Source organism: Ictidomys tridecemlineatus, chromosome 9 (genome assembly GCF_052094955.1).
Source record: "Ictidomys tridecemlineatus isolate mIctTri1 chromosome 9, mIctTri1.hap1, whole genome shotgun sequence".
Lineage (NCBI taxonomy): Eukaryota > Metazoa > Chordata > Mammalia > Rodentia > Sciuridae > Ictidomys > Ictidomys tridecemlineatus.
The window spans coordinates 37122002-37139764 of record NC_135485.1 but is presented as its reverse complement, the minus strand read 5'-3'; the positions used below and the strand labels follow the sequence as shown (position 1 = coordinate 37139764).

The 17763-nt window shown below is 33.1% G+C and overlaps 1 protein-coding gene across 2 annotated transcripts in view; it reads right to left on the bottom strand.

Moving 5' to 3' along the window:
* Window positions 1-17763, bottom strand: part of Slain2 (SLAIN motif family member 2) — a 58442-nt gene that overhangs the window by 13873 nt on the left and 26806 nt on the right. Inside the window, exons 4-7 of one of the 2 annotated variants that reach the window (XM_005319982.5) lie at window positions 16360-16521; window positions 13129-13488; window positions 12539-12676; window positions 4032-4109 (exon numbers count right to left, since the gene is read on the bottom strand). In XM_005319982.5, coding sequence (XP_005320039.1) covers window positions 4032-4109; window positions 12539-12676; window positions 13129-13488; window positions 16360-16521 — 738 coding nt within the window. The remainder of the gene's footprint in view (window positions 1-4031; window positions 4110-12538; window positions 12677-13128; window positions 13489-16359; window positions 16522-17763) is intronic. The other variant, XM_005319983.5, reaches the window with a different exon arrangement.

The following is a 17763-nucleotide window of genomic DNA, read 5'->3' as shown; positions in this document are numbered from 1 at the left end:
TGAAAAGGAAACTATTAAATGATGCCACAGAAAAGTAAGGAGTAAAATCCAGTATCTAAGAACCTCTGCAGAACTAATGTCATGGTAAGCAAGCAAACAAACAAATGGAAGAAAAGGAATGGAGGGAAACTATAAACTAAGAGAAATTTAAGAAAAGCATATGCTAAAAAGGCAAAACTACACTTATTACTTGGATGATAAAACCAGACCGAAAAGAAATGATTGTCATAAATATTCAGAGGAGTGGCTACTCTTAGTGGAGAGGATAGAAAAGATTTTGGCCTTGGATCTCAGAGGTATTCTCCAATCAAGTTTTACTAGTAATTAAGCAAATATTTAAAATTCTACCTTATATCTCTTGTCTATTTCTCAGCTGACTCAGAGCTTATAGAGGTGGGCTATGTAATGATAATCTCCAAACCACAACAAAACCCAGAGAATATGCAAGCCTGAACTACTTAATAAGAGATTAAACAAAAGAAAATACATATAGGGCCGGGATTGTAGCTCAGAGGTAGAGCACTTGCCTAGCATGTGTGAGGCACTGGGTTCAATCTTCAGCAACACATAAAAGGAAATAAAAATAAAGGTTAACTGTGTCCATCTACAACTAAAAATATAAAATAAATATATCTAAGAAAACACAAATTTCCCTTCCTTTACTAAGTCAACAAGGAAATTGAAATTCTAGTTCATAGGTAGAGTCTGGGTTGTCTTGTCATCTGATGATCATGGAGGGTAGGCAGTTTGATAACTCAAGAGTCATAAAAATAATATAACCCCTCTAAGAAAAACTTTAAGATTTGGCCAGAATTATGGTCTTCTGAACCTAATAGGCATAGTAACAAAAAATCTTTAAAAATTTGAAGTTATATGAACCTATCTGATTATAAAAAAATACTATGAAGCAGCTTACAAATATAACAGATAAAATTTATATAAAGTCACCTACTCAGGCTGGGGTTGTAGCTCAGTGTTAGAACACTGACTTGCCTAGCATGTATGAAGCACTGGGTTTGATCCTTAGTACCACATAAAAATAAATAAATAAGGGGCTGGGGTTGTGGCTCAGTAGTAGAGCACTTGCCTAGCATGTGTGAGGCACTGGGTTCAATTCTCAGTACCACATAAAAATAAGTAAAGGCTCATCCACAACTAAAATAAGCAAACAAACAAATAAAAAGGTATTGTGTCCATCTACAACTAAAAAAAAAGAAAATGTTTAAAGTCCCCTACTCTCTTGCCTGTTTTAGATACAACAGTTACTTTCCAGTTCATTTTGGTGGGGGTTGGGGGAGTGCTGGGGATGGAACTCAGTGTTCCACATGATAGCAAACACTCTATCCCTGAGCTGCATACCCAGACTGCTCCTACTCATAGCTAAAGAAGTACTAAAAAATATCTAACAAGTTTCAGAAAAGAAGCCCAAGGTTCTCAAATACTTCTACAAATACCCTGTTTTAAAAAAAATTGTACATATTTATGGGGTAAAATGTGATGTTTTGATTCCTGTATACATAGGGTAATGATCATACCCTTCATCTCATACATTTATCATTTCTTTGTGGTGAGAGCATTTGAAAAAACTTTGCCTCTAGATATCTTCAAATATACAATACATCACTGTTAACCACAGTCACCCTACTGGGCAACAGACCACCAGAATTTCTTCTTCCTATCCACTTGCAACTTTATATCCACTAACAAATCTCACTGTTGTTCCTTTCCGTCTCCACTTTTCAGTCTTACATAATCACTATTAGTCTGTTCCACCTCTATGAGATGAACTTTTTGAGAATCCACGAGATCATACATTATTTGTCTATGCCTAGTTTATTATGTTCCACGTCCTACAGGTTCATTCATGTTGTTGCAAATGACAGGACTTAATCCTTTTTTAATGGCTGAAGAGTATTCCAGATGCCATATTTTAAAAATGCACTCATCTGTTGTTGGACATTTAGGTTGATTCCAAAGCTTGGCTGTTGTGAATAGTGCTGCAATATACGTGACAGAGGAGATGACTCTCCGATACACTGATTTCACTTCCTTTGAAAATATACACAGTAGTGGGATTGCTGAATCCTAAACTCTTTTTTAAGTTTTTTTTTCCTTTTAAGATCTACCTCTAAGTTTTCTATATGATAGGTATATATTACTGGCTTGAGTCATCAGTTTTAAACTTTATCTATTGGCTTTCTCATAGATTAAATGAGATCTAACTTTCCTGCTGTCCTTCACTTCCACTTTCTATCCCCTCTTTCTACAAACATAGCTATGAACATAATTGTTGGTTAAATCTGATTTCAGTGTTTATATTATTATAAACATTTTATATATATATATATTATTTATTTATTATTTATTTATTTTTTAGGCGGAGACAACATCTTTGTTAGTATGTGGTGGTGAGGATCAAACCTGGGCCACACGCATGCCAGGCGAGCGCGCTATCACTTGAGCCACATCCCTAGCCCATAAACATATTATTATACTATGTAAATATTATTCATCACAGAGCCAAAAGGTATACTATAATCATTTATTTTCTTGTAAACTTGTAAATAACACTAAGGTACACTTTCTTATTAAAGATTCCTAAGAAAGCATCTCCTCTATCAAAAGAACATAATCTATATGGTCCATTATTTCTGTCCATATACCAAAAAATAACCATTTTAGAGAACTATGGTAAACTTTTTATTTTATTTTCTGGTATTGGGTTTTAAACCCAAGGGCGTTTTATCAAGATGTGCTTGAACCACACCTCCAGTGCTTTTTAATATCTATCTATCTCTATTTATTTATTTTTGAGACAAGGTCTAAGTTCTGAGGCTGGCTTCCAACTTGTGATCCCCCTGATATAGTATCTTGAGTTGTGGGGATTATAGGTGTGTACCACTGCATCCAGATATAGTAAACTTTTGATACTGAATACACAAACTTTCACACATCCTATGTTTCTATTTCCTTCAGATTCTATTCTCAAAAACTAATTTTCAAAATTATATTCAATCCACTAAGTCATTGCTATAACACTCAAAAAGTAATGAATATGCTAAAACATCTATTATAATACTTTTTAAACCATATTAACTAACTTTTGTCAACAAATCAAATCTCAAACTCTCCCATAATTTTCTTTAGTGCTTATACCCCTTATTTATCTCTGCTATTTATTGTGTTCTAAGGCTATCAGGAAACCCACACGTCTTGGATAGAGGAAATATTTTTCTCATTGTTTATTTTTGTTTCATTTTCTCTGAGGTTTCTATTCATTCTTTTTTTTTTTTAAGTTGTAGTTGGACACAATATCTTTATTTTATTTATTTATTTTTATGTGGTGCTGAGGATGGAACCCAGGGCCTCACTCGTGCTCAGCTCTACTGCTGAGTCATAACTCCAGCCCCTCTATTCATTCTTATTTCTGCTGATCTACCTAATAATATACTTTTCTCCCAATTCTAATTTCTTCCATCTTTCCATACTCCAATCTTTTGGAACTAATTCCATAGCTTTGATGTACTACTTTCATATATTTCTTCAATATTTAGCTGTTATAAAAGCCACTACTCTATTTACATTCCAAACATATCAACTGACCACAACAATTTGTGTTTTAACTTCAATCAGCTTCTAAAGTAAATATCCCATTTCATCCCACAGGTAAGTAAACCCCAAAATCAATGTCTGAGGAAAAAACATTATCATACAGAAATGTCTCATATCTGACACTTTAAAGCACTTTTTATTAGTTCACTCACATTAAAACAATGACATTTGGTTTTAGGTTGGTAAGAAAAAATTATCCTTTTTTTTAAAATAATTTATTCCTTTCAGAAAAGCAATCCAATACATACCTCTGTAGAAAATGTGTTTCTTCTGGGTTTATCCAGATGACAGATAAGCAACCCACGTTATTTTATTATTAAGGGGAAAAAAGAACAAAATGTGCCTTATGGACATCACTGACTCAGTGATTTAACTACATCATTTGTTGCAATTTAAACTTAGTAAGAGGCTGTAGTTACCTCTTTTTGTAGATGAAGTTTGAAGCAACTGTTTGGCTTTGAGGGAAGTACGAGGCAAATTTTTCAGCCTTTGCGAAGCTGTTGAAAAATAAGGAACTGTAATATTTGCCTGAAAGTATAAGATAAAGACTATAGCTTCTGTAAACTTGAATATTTTAATGCAAACTTTAAAATTTATCAAGGAACAGAAACCATAAGGTGAAATGTTAGAATCCTACAAAGCAGAGGAATTTTAAGGTGATGCTTAGTGAATTAAGTTGGAAAAGAAAAGGGATGGAAATCTTAGTGCATGGTGTAAACTTTGAGAACTAGTTTCTTGTGGATGAAAAAAATCTCAAATATATCATCTGTCAAAATAACAAAGAGAAAACAAACCACCAGCAAACATGCCACAGGATGCAAAGAATACAAAGATATAAGTGATGAACCCAAGCACACAGTATAGAATAAAATAAATGCAATACTTGTTCAATACAAAAAAGCGCATTTTGGCAAAGCAGTTACTGTTAGATGAACTGCCCTAAAATGAAACAACGATCTCCATACTCAAAAAGGAGAAGAAAACTCAGAACCAGCAAGTTCTCAGGAAGTCACAATCTGGTGGCTTTAATATGTTCAACATCATCTTGTTGTAAAATCATCTTGTTGTAAAATTTAATATGTTCAACATCATCTTGTTGTACCTCAGATTTTGGGCAGAACTGTATCTGGGCTATGCACATATGTAGAGGTGGTGTATGTGTGTGTGTGTGTGTGTGTGTGTGTGTTTTGAGAGGTCTAAATGAGTTGGAGCACATGACATTTAAAGAGATCAGTGAGGAATACTAAACTTGTTTCAAACTTTTATTAGCTACACTGAAACTCTCTAAATTGGCAGATAAGATCCAGATATAGTAAACTTTTGATATTGAACACACAAACATTCACACATCCTACATTTCCAGGGCCATCTACAGTTAAAAGTGACTCCATTTATTCCAATATCCAGTTATCAGAGTCCTATACCAATCAGTGCAGTCACCTATTTAAGTGGCTCTGAAATGTCCTTCTATTGATTAGACAGACTTTATATACTTTTAGAATTTATGTGTAAACCAAGACAAAAAACAGACCCTACTTCTACAAGTTTAGTTAGGGCACAAATAATCACTGGGGTGATAAAGGATACTTGACACATCATCAGGGAGAATACAAGGAAGGATTTGTCTTTCCTCTATTGCTTAGCTTTATCAAGCTAAATAACTAATTTTTTTTCACAGCTAATACACTTTTTTAAAGAAATGTACTTGATTTCCAATTTTATAGCACTCCAAACATTACTATAGCTAAATAATATTTGATGCTAACTCAAATATTGACAGGCAGACTAGCAAAAATTTCTCATTTAAAAAAATCAAAATTTATATCTTATATCTATCCCACAAAAATTTAGGATGTTATCATCATTGGATATTCTATTTATTTATGTTTTCAATCAGTCATATTTTCATCATTCCAACCATTCATTCGTCTATCCCTGTATTCATGCAAATAAGAGAGTTATCTGCTTTCTTTCAGGTACTGTTTTGGGTACAATGGATTTAGTAGCCAATTAGATAGACATAGTTTTTACTTTGATGGAATAGTCTAGAAAAGGAGAGACAGACAATAAACAATGTTGTAAAATATAAGGCCTTCCAGATGCTGGCAGGTGCTAAGGAGGAAAATTAAGCAGGAAAGGAGGACAAGAAGTAAGAGATTTAAGTTGCAACTATAAATAGGATGATTGAGAGATTTCCCTAAGATGACATTCGCACAAAGATCTAAAGGAAGAAAAGGAGTAAGCCATGTAGATATCTAGAAAAAGCATTCCAGATTGAGTAAAAAGCAATTGTAAAGAATACTGAGATTGGAACATAGTATGTTTAAAGAACAGAAAGGAGGCTCAGAAGGGCAAGGAAACCAACTGAACATATTCTGGCAATCTACAATGTTTTTCAGCCATTAAAAAATTTTAATGAGGGCTTAATATCAAATGCCATTTGTAGTAAACCCTTTGGAAAGATCCTATTTGAATTAACAACTACAGTGACTTCAATGGACTTTTTTTGTTTTTTTAACCTCTTCCATTTCATGGTGACATCACAATGGCATCTACATACAAAGGAAAACTGTCCACCAGGAATTTAAAGAGTCAGATTACATACATACAGGATCAGGCAGTAAATAGGAAATCTGCCTGACACAGCATAAAATGAACCAGGTTAATAAGATACTACAAACATGCATGTTAATCAAATAACAAAACTAAGTTTTTATCTGATTTATCATTCTTAATTTGATCAGTCTTCTAAAGACAAAAATTAATTTTTTTTTAAAGTTCTGGGGACTGAATACAGGGGACCTCTACCACTGGCTACATCCTAGTCCTTCTTTTTTTTTTTTTTTTTTTGAGAAAGGATCTTTGTACATGCTGGCCTTCAACTTGTGATCTTCCTGCCTCAGCCTCCAGAGTTGCTGAGATTACAGGTGTGGGCCACTGTGCTTGGTACATCATTTTTTAAATAATGAAGTGTTCTAGTTTAAGTGAAATTCCAGATCTTTCTAAAATAATATAATTAAATGTTAACTGTTTGAAAATATTTATGACTTAAGGTTTTCCCTGTTTCCTCATTAAAAAAAAAAAATACAATTCTAAACTAGCAAAACCCCTGTGAGAAGCAAGGATGCTACATTAAAACAATTATCCTACCTACCCACCCCCCCTTTTTTTGGTGGGAAATGGGAATTGAGCCCAAGGATGTTCCACCTCTGAGCTACATTATCAGTCTGAGGGTCCCTGAACTTGCTCTTCTCCTGCCTCTGTCTCTCAAGTAGCTGGGATAACATGTACATATCACCACACCTGGCTAACAATTTATTCTTTGATGCTACCGTTATTTAGATTAATGTCATCTTCCACAAATCAACTCTTCTGAAAACCTCCATTTCTGGGAAACATGTACCATTATTTTAAGTCATTCTAGCTAAAAAAAATTGTTACTTAAATTTTATTTATATACCTCCTATAGTTTCTTAGATCAATACCTTCCTTTATATCTTCATGGTCTCCTAAATACTTTCATCGCCCTATTTTTTGGATTAGAACAGTGTCCTTTGGGGTCTCCCTACATCTACTCTTTTTCACTCAATTTATGTACATCAAGGAAATAAGATGAAAGTGCCCAGTACCTGCAGGAAATAAGCAAGTGTATCATCAGAATTCAGAAACAAAATAAAACCAGCTGTTTTTTTTTTTTTTTTTAACACCTTCATTTTATTTGTTTATTTTTATGTAGTGCTGAGGATTGAACCCAGGGCCGCACACATGTGAGGGGAGCACTCTACCACTGAGCCGCAACCTGTTTTTTTTCTATTATCATGCTCCAGCAATAATAATCAAAATCAGTGAGAAAAAACACTCTTCCCTGGGGGAAAAAAATGTTTATTGGTCTAAATTATACATAATAGCTATAGAGACTATTGCATTTTAATAACATTATGCTACTTTTAAATTATTATTTCATAGTAATCTGAAATCTTTCAAGCTTACTTCAACAATGTGTGCCTCTTACCCTGTGATACACTATATTACTATATAAGTACACTAGAAACAATGATGATAGACTATAAAATCAATGAGTTACCTCAATTTTGTCATTACATGTGTCTTTGAACTTGTGTTTGAAATTTTTTAAACTGTGAAGACTTTAAAAAAAATCATTAGACTAGATCTATTCCCTGCCCCCAGTACCCCCCCCCACACACACACCACACACACATACACACAAAGCTTAGACAGTATGGCACTTTCTGGAATTTATTGTAAAATGTGATTTTGTGACTCTCTATCCAGCTTAACTTTACACTGAAGATTTTCCGTATACTGCTGTTTGTTGAGCTTTAATAGTCAAAGATTAGTTCTGAAGAATCATTGACATTGTTTGAAGAGATAAAGCTGTAATTTTATTACTGTAACAAATTAATATGTAAAAATATATTTCCTTGTTTAGAAAAAGAATAATGTAATCTTAAATCCCATCATCTTCTTTCTGTACTATAGTATTGATTTTATTATTTTTTACTGACAATTACAATACACAAAGTTCAATAAAAATATTTCCACTGTTGGCATTTTTTCCTGGCTATTGCTCCTCTAATTAATTTTATTTCATGATTATTACTGAACACAGCTTTATCATTTAGGGGAATGTTAAAAAAGACTCTTCTCCAGGTACTAATACTAGTAAGCATAAGCCACTATAAATGAATTTTAATGTGAAATACCCTTGGGTTCTCTCTCACCCATGACATTTTGTTTAAAACCTTTTATTACTTACAAATTCTCATTTAGTCATCCTTTGATGCTCTCTGACTCTCCACTTTAGCCTTCTCAGGGCTATCAAGTCGCATATCTTAGATTTATTAAAACAGAAATAACAACACCTAGATTTTATCACTCCTTGTTGAGGTGTCTCCCAAAAACTCAAGTGTGAGACAATGCAATAAAGCTGAGAGGTGAAATGATTGGGTTATGAGAGTCTTAATCAGCTACCCTAACCAGCTGATAGGGATTAATTGTGTGGTAGTAACTATAGGTGGGTAGGGTGTGACTAGAAGAGGTGTGTCCCTGGGGGCAAGCCTTTGGTTGTATATATTTTGTCTGTGTTAAGGAAAGCTCCCTGTTTCCGGGTAGCTTGTTCCCAGCCACTTTCCTCTACCACACTCTTCTTCCTCACCTCACAGAGCAATGGAGTAGGCCTTCTATGGACTGACACTTCTAAAACTGAGACCCAAATAAACTTCCTCTTCTAATATTGTTCTTGTCAGGTCTGTTGGTCACAGTAGCAAAAAACTGACTAAAACACTCCCTTCACCACCGCCTTTGTTCAACTCTTCATTTTTGGTCCAGATTATGCAATACCCTTCCAAGTGATTTCTAGTCTCTTCACTTTATTCCTTATAATATCACATAATATCAAAATAAAGTTTCCAAGAGAAACCTTGATTAAAAGTCCATCATGACTCCTCATGCTTACAGGGTGAACTCTTTACATGATATTTAAAAACTCTCAGTCTATTTCCTATCTATAGGTCTCCTCCCTCATCCATTCAGACCTTATGCTTCAGTCATACAACAAAACACTAGAATCAGGTTGCCACTCTTTCACTTTTCTTGACTGCACTTGGGAAAACTGATACATCTTTCTTTCTTTGGCAACTCATATAAGCTAAGTTGGCTATTTTTTAAATTTCTTTTTTGAAAACTCTTCACACTTTTAATACCTCTCCTCTGTTCTCAAAAAAGTTCCTGCTTATCATTTCCTGCTATTGGAAAGCATTGGCTGTCAAACACATTTATATTTTCAGTGCTAGGAACATAATTTATACCCAGCAACTTCTATTAAATGATTAAGGCACACATAAGTGTCTGACTGCTGGAGAAAATCTGAGCATTCAAGGTCCCCCACAATTAAGTCCAAATAAGTGATTCTCAAACTTGGATCTGCCCTGAAATCAGCTGAGCCTTTTTTTTTTTTTTTTTTTTTTTGGTAATGGGGATGGAACCTAGGGGCGCTTAACTACTGAAATACATTCCCCTTTTTAAAAAATTTTGAAAGCGTATCACTAAATTACCCAGGCTGGCCTCAAACTTGCAATTCTCCTGTCCCAGTCCCCCAAGCAGCTGGCATTTCAGGCATATGCCACTGTGCCTGGCTTCAACTGAGACACTTCTGAAACGAGAGATTCTTGGTCTCCACCTCAAATATATTCAATCAAAATCCCCAGGGGGTAAAGCCCAACACACTACATTTAATGTTTTTTTTTTTTTTTTTTAAGTTTTTTGGTGGACACAATATCTTTATTTTACTTTATGTGGTGCTGAGGATCGAACCCAGTGCCTCATGCATGCTAGACGAGCACTCTACCACTGAGCCACAACCCCAGCCCCAATAATACACTATATTTAAAAAATTTTGTGATGTGATAACTGATCCAATATCACTGTACTATTTATTCTTACATTGAAGTTCTAGGAATATTACTCATTCTTAGACTAGCCTGTTAGTTTACTTGTAAAATGATTTATTTCAATTTATGTTTCATAATTATATAAGATTCAAGTGCAACATTTTAGTGTTTTGTTAATAAATAAAATCTAGAAAGAATTCTCCCCCCTGGACCTCAGATAAGTCTGGCTATACATAAGCTGAAAACTGCCTTTAGCTCTTACTCTTCACTGAGAGGTTGAGAACAGAATGTTGATTCTATGTTTATTCTCTGGGGGTATACTCTGAATCTTATGTAAAAAGATTCTTACACTTTACTCTCTGTGATAATTCAAAATTTATTTACAGTTCAATCTCAAATCATTTCTAATACAGTCATCCAAGAATGTATTCCAAGATGCCTACTCATTTGCAATTAGCTCAGCATGATGTAATCCAAACAATGAGGGGAAGGAAACCAGGAGTCTCAAGGAAGTAATGTGAAGGAGTAATTTGGCCTTAGTTTTGCCACTTTTCTAGTTAATATGACCTTGCATGATTCAAAAAATTTATATGGATCTCTGATCCCTTTCTATAAAAATAAGGAGTGGATATTTGTGAGATTCATATGAAATAATACATGTCAAAGTACTTTAAACATTTTAAAATACTAACCAAATTTTGGATATTTAAAAAAAGTCAGTAGATTGTTTGAAGGCTTTCACTCCCCTTCTCCTTATTGTTGAGACAATAATTCCTATATTTTTCTAAAAACCAAACTTTCTGCTAAACCTGTCTCTGGTAGTTTTAGAAAGCAAGGTAAATTAATCTTTTGGAAAAAAAATTGCCTCTGCCAAACATTCTTTCCTTTAATTGAAGAAACTGAGAAAATGACCTGAATCCAGGATATGTGCAATGCTCTGGTTTTCTTAAACTTTTTAAGTCATTCATATTTTCCAAATATGAAAGTTGAAAATTGGTAATAGCTATAAAAGTTGGAAAACACATTAGAATTCTCATAATACTACATCTGAATGCCAGCATCCACAATAATGCAGCCACAGCAAATAAGCATATAAAAATAGTGATTGGCATAGTAACAAGGCAAAAGAAGTGGTCCCATAGATGGAAATAAGCAACCTTGCAAAGTTAGCTTCATGCAGACCAGCAAGTAAGAACCAAAGCTCTACCACTTATAGCTGGAAAAATAAATACTTAAAACAAATGCAACATACATTAAGTAACTTAAGCTTACATAAAAAATTATAAAATACCAATTCATTTAATAAAATGCATAAAACTTGCTCTATATGCACATAATTACATATCAAAATATAAAAATTTTATATGTAAGACATTTTTATGCAAAGATATATGTAAAATTTCAAGAGAAAACAGATAATTAGGTTTTTGCTTCACAATACACTAACTTTAAACAAAATTCTTCCAAAATCTTTATAAAAGAAATTTAATATTAAGTCTTAGGCTTGCTGATATTCTGGATTTTTTATTTTCCAAATTATTTTGACAATAGTGTAATTCTACACTAACATAAATGTTTGTTGACATTTTTAATTACAAATAAGTTTACTATAGCTAAAAATATAAACAAGTACATGCAAACAGGAAAAAAAGGATGATATCAGTTTAAATTCTTCTGTCTGTATATTATTCTAATATTGAAATAACATGTTTATGAAACAGCATACATATTTTCCACAAAACAATAAATTAGTGGGGCTAGAGGTGTAGCTCAGTGGCAGAGCGCCTGACTAGCACATGTGAGGCACTGGGTTCAATCCTCAGCACAATAAAAAAAAATTAAAAAAGAATACATTAGTAATTAGGATATTCAGATTCCCTATATATTTTCCTTAATTATCAGCTTCTGGGGAAAAAGGAAAAATAATGTGTCTACATATTCAACTTTGATATTGGTTTATTATACTACAAGTATGAAAAATGAATTGTTTATTTTTATTTTGATGTGCTCTAAAATATAATAAACTTTTAGATATTTTATTTTTTGCAGTGTTGGTGATTGAACCTGGGGCCTTGTGCATACTAGGCAATCATTCTACCACTGAGCTATATCTCTAGCCTAAGATATGTAAAAAGTAGAGATTTTTAGAGAAAATTTAAGTACTTATTAAGAAAATGACCTGAATCCTGGACATGTGCAATGTACATTTGGATAGTATATTGGTTACTATTTCTAATTTCTTTAAGTGAAAGCCAAATCTAGTTCCTTTTTTAAAAAAAAAAAAATCTATTGTCTTAAAAATATACTTCATTTATTTTAAAATTTGGTAGAGACTGAAATTAGTTTCATATAATTATAAGTATTAATAGGAATTAGATATTTCAGGGACAAATTCTAAATTTTAATATAGTATGGCTATCTTATAGTAACAGTTTAATAGTCATTCAGCACAAATATCTATAATTTTTATTTTCCATTAATCAATTTATACCCGAAAACATAAGAAAGATACTTACTGGCTGAAGCCTGAGATTGCATGCGAGGTATTCCTCCATTTGGCACTTGAAAATTTGAGTCACTTCTGCTGCTTTTCACTGAGTCAACTTGTGTATTAGATGTACGGGACAGGTTTGGAAGACTGCGCCTTAGTTTTTCTACAAAAATAGGATTTTAATTTTTTAAAAAATGAAACCATTCTTTCAAATGGAGAAAGAATTAAAATATTAATTAGGATTCAAAGGAGATTTACCTAAACATTCTGCCTATTATAAAATAGAAAAAAACAGGAAGTACTTATTTAAAAATAAAAACTCAACCCACAGTCTATATAAATTGGTAGGTTAAGAGAATCCTTAAAGGAAACAGCAAATTATATATTGAAATCTAGATCTAAACAAAGATCATTTCATGAGTAAAATAAAGCAAAAGTAACACAATCACCTAAAGTTAAAATTACTTTCTTTTTTTGTATTGATATACGATGAATAAAATGGCTCACTTGACTAAACTCTTTACAAAATCTTGGCAAAACCGCATTACTTTCACACTGAAATACGAATGATTTTTTTCAGAAGCATTCTAATGAAAAAAATCTGCTACGTTTTACCTTCATTTTTAACATTGCTTGTCTGTAAATCTGTGGGATGGCCTTGAAGTGAAAGGCGAGGCTGCTGTAAGCGGCTAATCATAGGCTGTGGGGACACTCTACTATATTCTATTCCCCGAGCAGGAGATCGTGAACGAGGTGAATTTCTGGGCGACTGCTTAGGTGATGGTCGAGGTGAATTGCGTGGTGATGGTGAAAACCTGTTAACAGCAGGGTATACTGCATGATGCATATTGTCATCTTCATCATCTAAACTTTGTGCATCAAGTTCCTGATCACTAAAAGTACCCCGTCTTGTAGAATTGCAAGATGAACCAGAACTGCGCCGAGAAGTGGTGGCTGCATATTCCTGCCGGAGACCTGGCAACAATGAATATGTTATTTCTTTAACTATAATTTTGATTATTTAAATATTTTTTTAAAATGTAAAAGTAAAAAATTATCATTGAAAAATTCAAGCAGTATAAAGTAGAAAGGAAAACTCCCTTTCTACTTTTAGACATCCTGCCATCATCAGGATGCATAAACCACATCTGCAGATTATTTTTAAATGAAATGAAAATTTATAAAACCTTTGCCCAATTTCTAGATTTCACTTAAATCTGAAATTACAAGGTAGAAACATAAATTTAAAATACTTCTACCCCTACACACAACAATCCAAATTTGAGATTAATATTAAAGGAACAATGAAGGAAAACAATTACTGTGCAAGCAGTGAACAGAATATATCACCAAGCAAATAAACTCCTTAGATACTTAATCCTTGAATCAACATTATAATGCAAAAAATCACAGAATCTAGGTAATTTAAGCAAGTCCTGCTAACTATTGGCAATCCAGTAAAAAAGGATGTCATAGAGTAGTTATATATTTACACACAGAAAATGCTGTTAACAATTTCCCCAAACTAGTGATTCTTATCTTAGAATCACTCCAGGATATCTTTTTAACTACAAATTGTTGGGGATGCAGCTCATTAGTGGAGTGCTTGCCTGGCATGCGTGAGACCCTGGGTTCAATTCTTAGCAATATACACACAAAAAAAACACTAAAAATTCTTGGGGTCCAGTTCACCCTTTGGTCAGACTGAGGAACTAACAGTTTCTCAGTGTCTAGTTATAACAAATATGGCACTAATGTCATCTAACAAAAGACAACAGACCAGTGAAAGAGCATTGTTTTCAGAAAAGAAAAATCTAAACCTCGATGTAGTCTAACAAGAGGATGCTAAGAAAGTCACACTCACAATAGGATTTTGCATTTCTCATTTTAAAAACCAGAAAGCTCGACTAGGTACAATCTAAATCTGCAATTTTGTATCTCTAATTATAATAGAAATCCTGGAAGAATTATGTTGTAAAAAAAGAAACTCATATATTTAAAAAGGGAGAAGGAACGACTTGTTTTTAAGGGAGTATACCATATATTTTTAGCAGTGTCTTTTTTTTTTTTTAATTTACTGAGAAAATAAATATTCATGTATGTGGAAAAAGGATTACTGAAGTACCGAGAGGCTAAAATTCTATTATCTTATCAAAACACAATATAAAAGCTGCACTAAACCGTTGACTGAGCTTTTAACAAAATATTGGTATCTAAAGTCAGGTTTCAAACAAGAAATGAGTGAGTTTACTCCAAGGTATAGAATTAGATGGCATTCTTTTTTCCTTTCATATCCATGAATAATTAGCTTCTGACTTGTTAAATGCCACAGAATCAGTGAGGAGTTAAGTTAAAATTACAGAAGAAATGGCTAACATATCATTAGTTTTGCTAACAAGAAATAAAGAATAAGTCAATCTCCTATCTTTCCAGCAGTATTATAAATGGGAACTGAATCAGCAGAGGAAGAAACATTCTACAGTTTCTTAATGTTATAGCTTGATAAATCTTACAACACATTTAAAGAAAAGATTATGCTCTAAGTAAAACTAAAGGTTTTAAAATAAATTTTAGCAATTCTCATCAGCTAATTGCCAAGACTCTGAAATGTGTATTTCAAGGATCTTTTCATTGAAAAGGTTAAAGGAATCACTTTACAGATATTTCTTACTTCACAGTTTAGTATATGGCATCTTATGAGATACACCAGCAAGAACAAAACTACCTACCACAACCACCTTACATTCAAATTAGAGCCAGGACATCCATGAACCTTTGAAATAGTATGAAAAATTTCATGTTTATGTATATTTTGGAGATAATGGAGGCTATAATTTTTACTACATTCTCAAGACAGTTTCTAGACAGTTTCAAGGACCATGCTGAAAGTACCATCACATGCTTCATTTAATTTAATGTCACAAGTTCTTTTTTTTTTTTTTTTTTAAATACACACACACACACTTCTAGTTGTGGATGAATCTTTTATTTTTACTTATTTGTTTATATGTGGTGCTGAGAAAAGAATCAAACCCAGTGCCTCACACATGTTGGGCAAGTGCTCTACTACTGAGCCACAATCCTAGTCCTCATAGATTTATTTTTTTTTAATAAATTTGTGGTTTCTCAAGAGAGTGATATCTGTCACCAAGAAGAATATCACAATAGCTAGCAGCCCTCATAGTACTTAAATAGAGTGTACAACAGTGATTTTTAAAATTCATGGGGGAGGAGGTAGGTAAAAAGGAAGATCTAAAAGATCTAAAAAGGCTCTTTAGGGGAGCAAGTTTTTAAAAAAGGTTGAGAAACACTGATTTACAATAAAAGACACACAGTAATAGAGAAATAATCCCAGTTCTGAGTGCGGATACAAAGTAACACACAGGGTATGCCAATTAGTCACAGAAGCTAAGCATAATATGCTTTTCTCTGCTTTTCATATAGCAAAACTGCCCTATGTAAAATAAACTCTGAAAATGAATAAACAAGTACATATGTGAACAAGCCTCTAAAGTGCCCATTTAAAAATTTTTACTTTCACTGTATTACTATTCTCACAAGACATATTTAATACCTACAATAAAATCATAAAGTAGTAAAAGAAATAAAAAAGCCCCCTTTTTTTCCCCTGTTTTCTGGTACTAGAGATGGAACCACAGGGTGCTTTACAACTGAGCTACATCTCATATCTTCTAATTTTTTATGTTAAGACAGGGTCTCTCTAAGTTGTCCAGGCTGGCCTCAAACTTGTAATCCTCCTGCCTTAGTCTCCTGAGTAGCTAGGATTACAGGCATGTGCCACCATGCCCTGCAAAAATCTCAACTGTTGGCAATTAAAATACTTACTTTCTTCCTGCATCCGGGCTAGAATCTGCACATCAGTTACATCATTTAACTTATAATTGGATCCAATTGAATCTTCATCTAATTCTGAAGCACTTAACTCACTATCTATAGAGGATTGAGGACTGAGCGGAGGATTTCTGTCTGATGAACTTTTGAAGTTACCTTGAGAAAAAAAAAAATCAAACTTTAATAAGACCAAAATTGAAAAAATACCTGTTGCAATCAACTAGATATTATATCCTTTGCTTCAGATCATTATTATTCTGCCCTTTGTTTGCAAAATATATATATTGAACATATAATGAAATTAGAAATGGACCTTATTAAGAAAAATGAGGGCTACAGAAACTCATTTATATACTATGGCATGAACACAAAACTCTTTCTCATTTAATATAATTTACCTATTCCTTTACAGAGAACAATTCAACCCAGTGCCTGGAAAACAGATGTTATCAAATAACTCTAGGCTAGAGGATTTCAACCTTTACAACAAAGTCAATGAAATTGCTCTACAAAGTAGATGAATCTATGATGTAGTATTTTCTTCTCTCAAATTCAATCATTAACAAGAACCATCATATTTTCACTTAATAAAAGCATCTGTTTTTCCTAAACAAGAAAACTCTATAATTTGAGGAAAATTGGATTCCTTAGACATTTAAAAATAACCCTCCCCCCCCCCCAAAAAAGAACACTAGGCCAATTTCTCCTGTATGATGCCATGTTTACAAAATTCTTCTGGCAAATTTGTAGTGGGGATCCAAGGTGTGCTGAGATTTAGTGGTGAAGCACAAAAGATGGGATGAAAAAAGCAACTAGATTAAAAAAAGAGTACTTTATCATTCTAAAGCAAAAGGGAGATAGATCAGAAGAATAAAGAATACATGCTTTTCTAGGCAAATACTTTTATGTGCTCATCAACTTCTATTGTAGAATAATAAAATCCTAACACTGTCACTAATATTTCTAATACAGATTTGAAACACTTGTTTTCCACATTTCTTCACCATAAGAGTCAGTTCCAACATGAAAGGCATGTAAGGAGAGCAAGAAAAATACAAAATAATTAACATTTACATTATTAAGGAAAAAGGAGCAAAGTGCAAATTATAGAAAAAGTACTACAAGGTTAGACTCAAATAATGCCTGAATCAAATTCTTTATAATAATTATTACAGATTAAACTTTTTAATTGTCATAGGAGAAATAACTATCAAATAACTATATACTAGGCAAAGGACAGGGTCAATAAAGTTTAGATTAGAGAACTCACAGGTTGAAAATCTACAGTGGTTAACAATACCTCAATCTTAAAGTAAGGTTACTTAATTAATTAAAGTAAGGTTAATTAATGAGACATAATAATAGCAGTAATAGGAGTAAATGAATGTGTCAGTCATA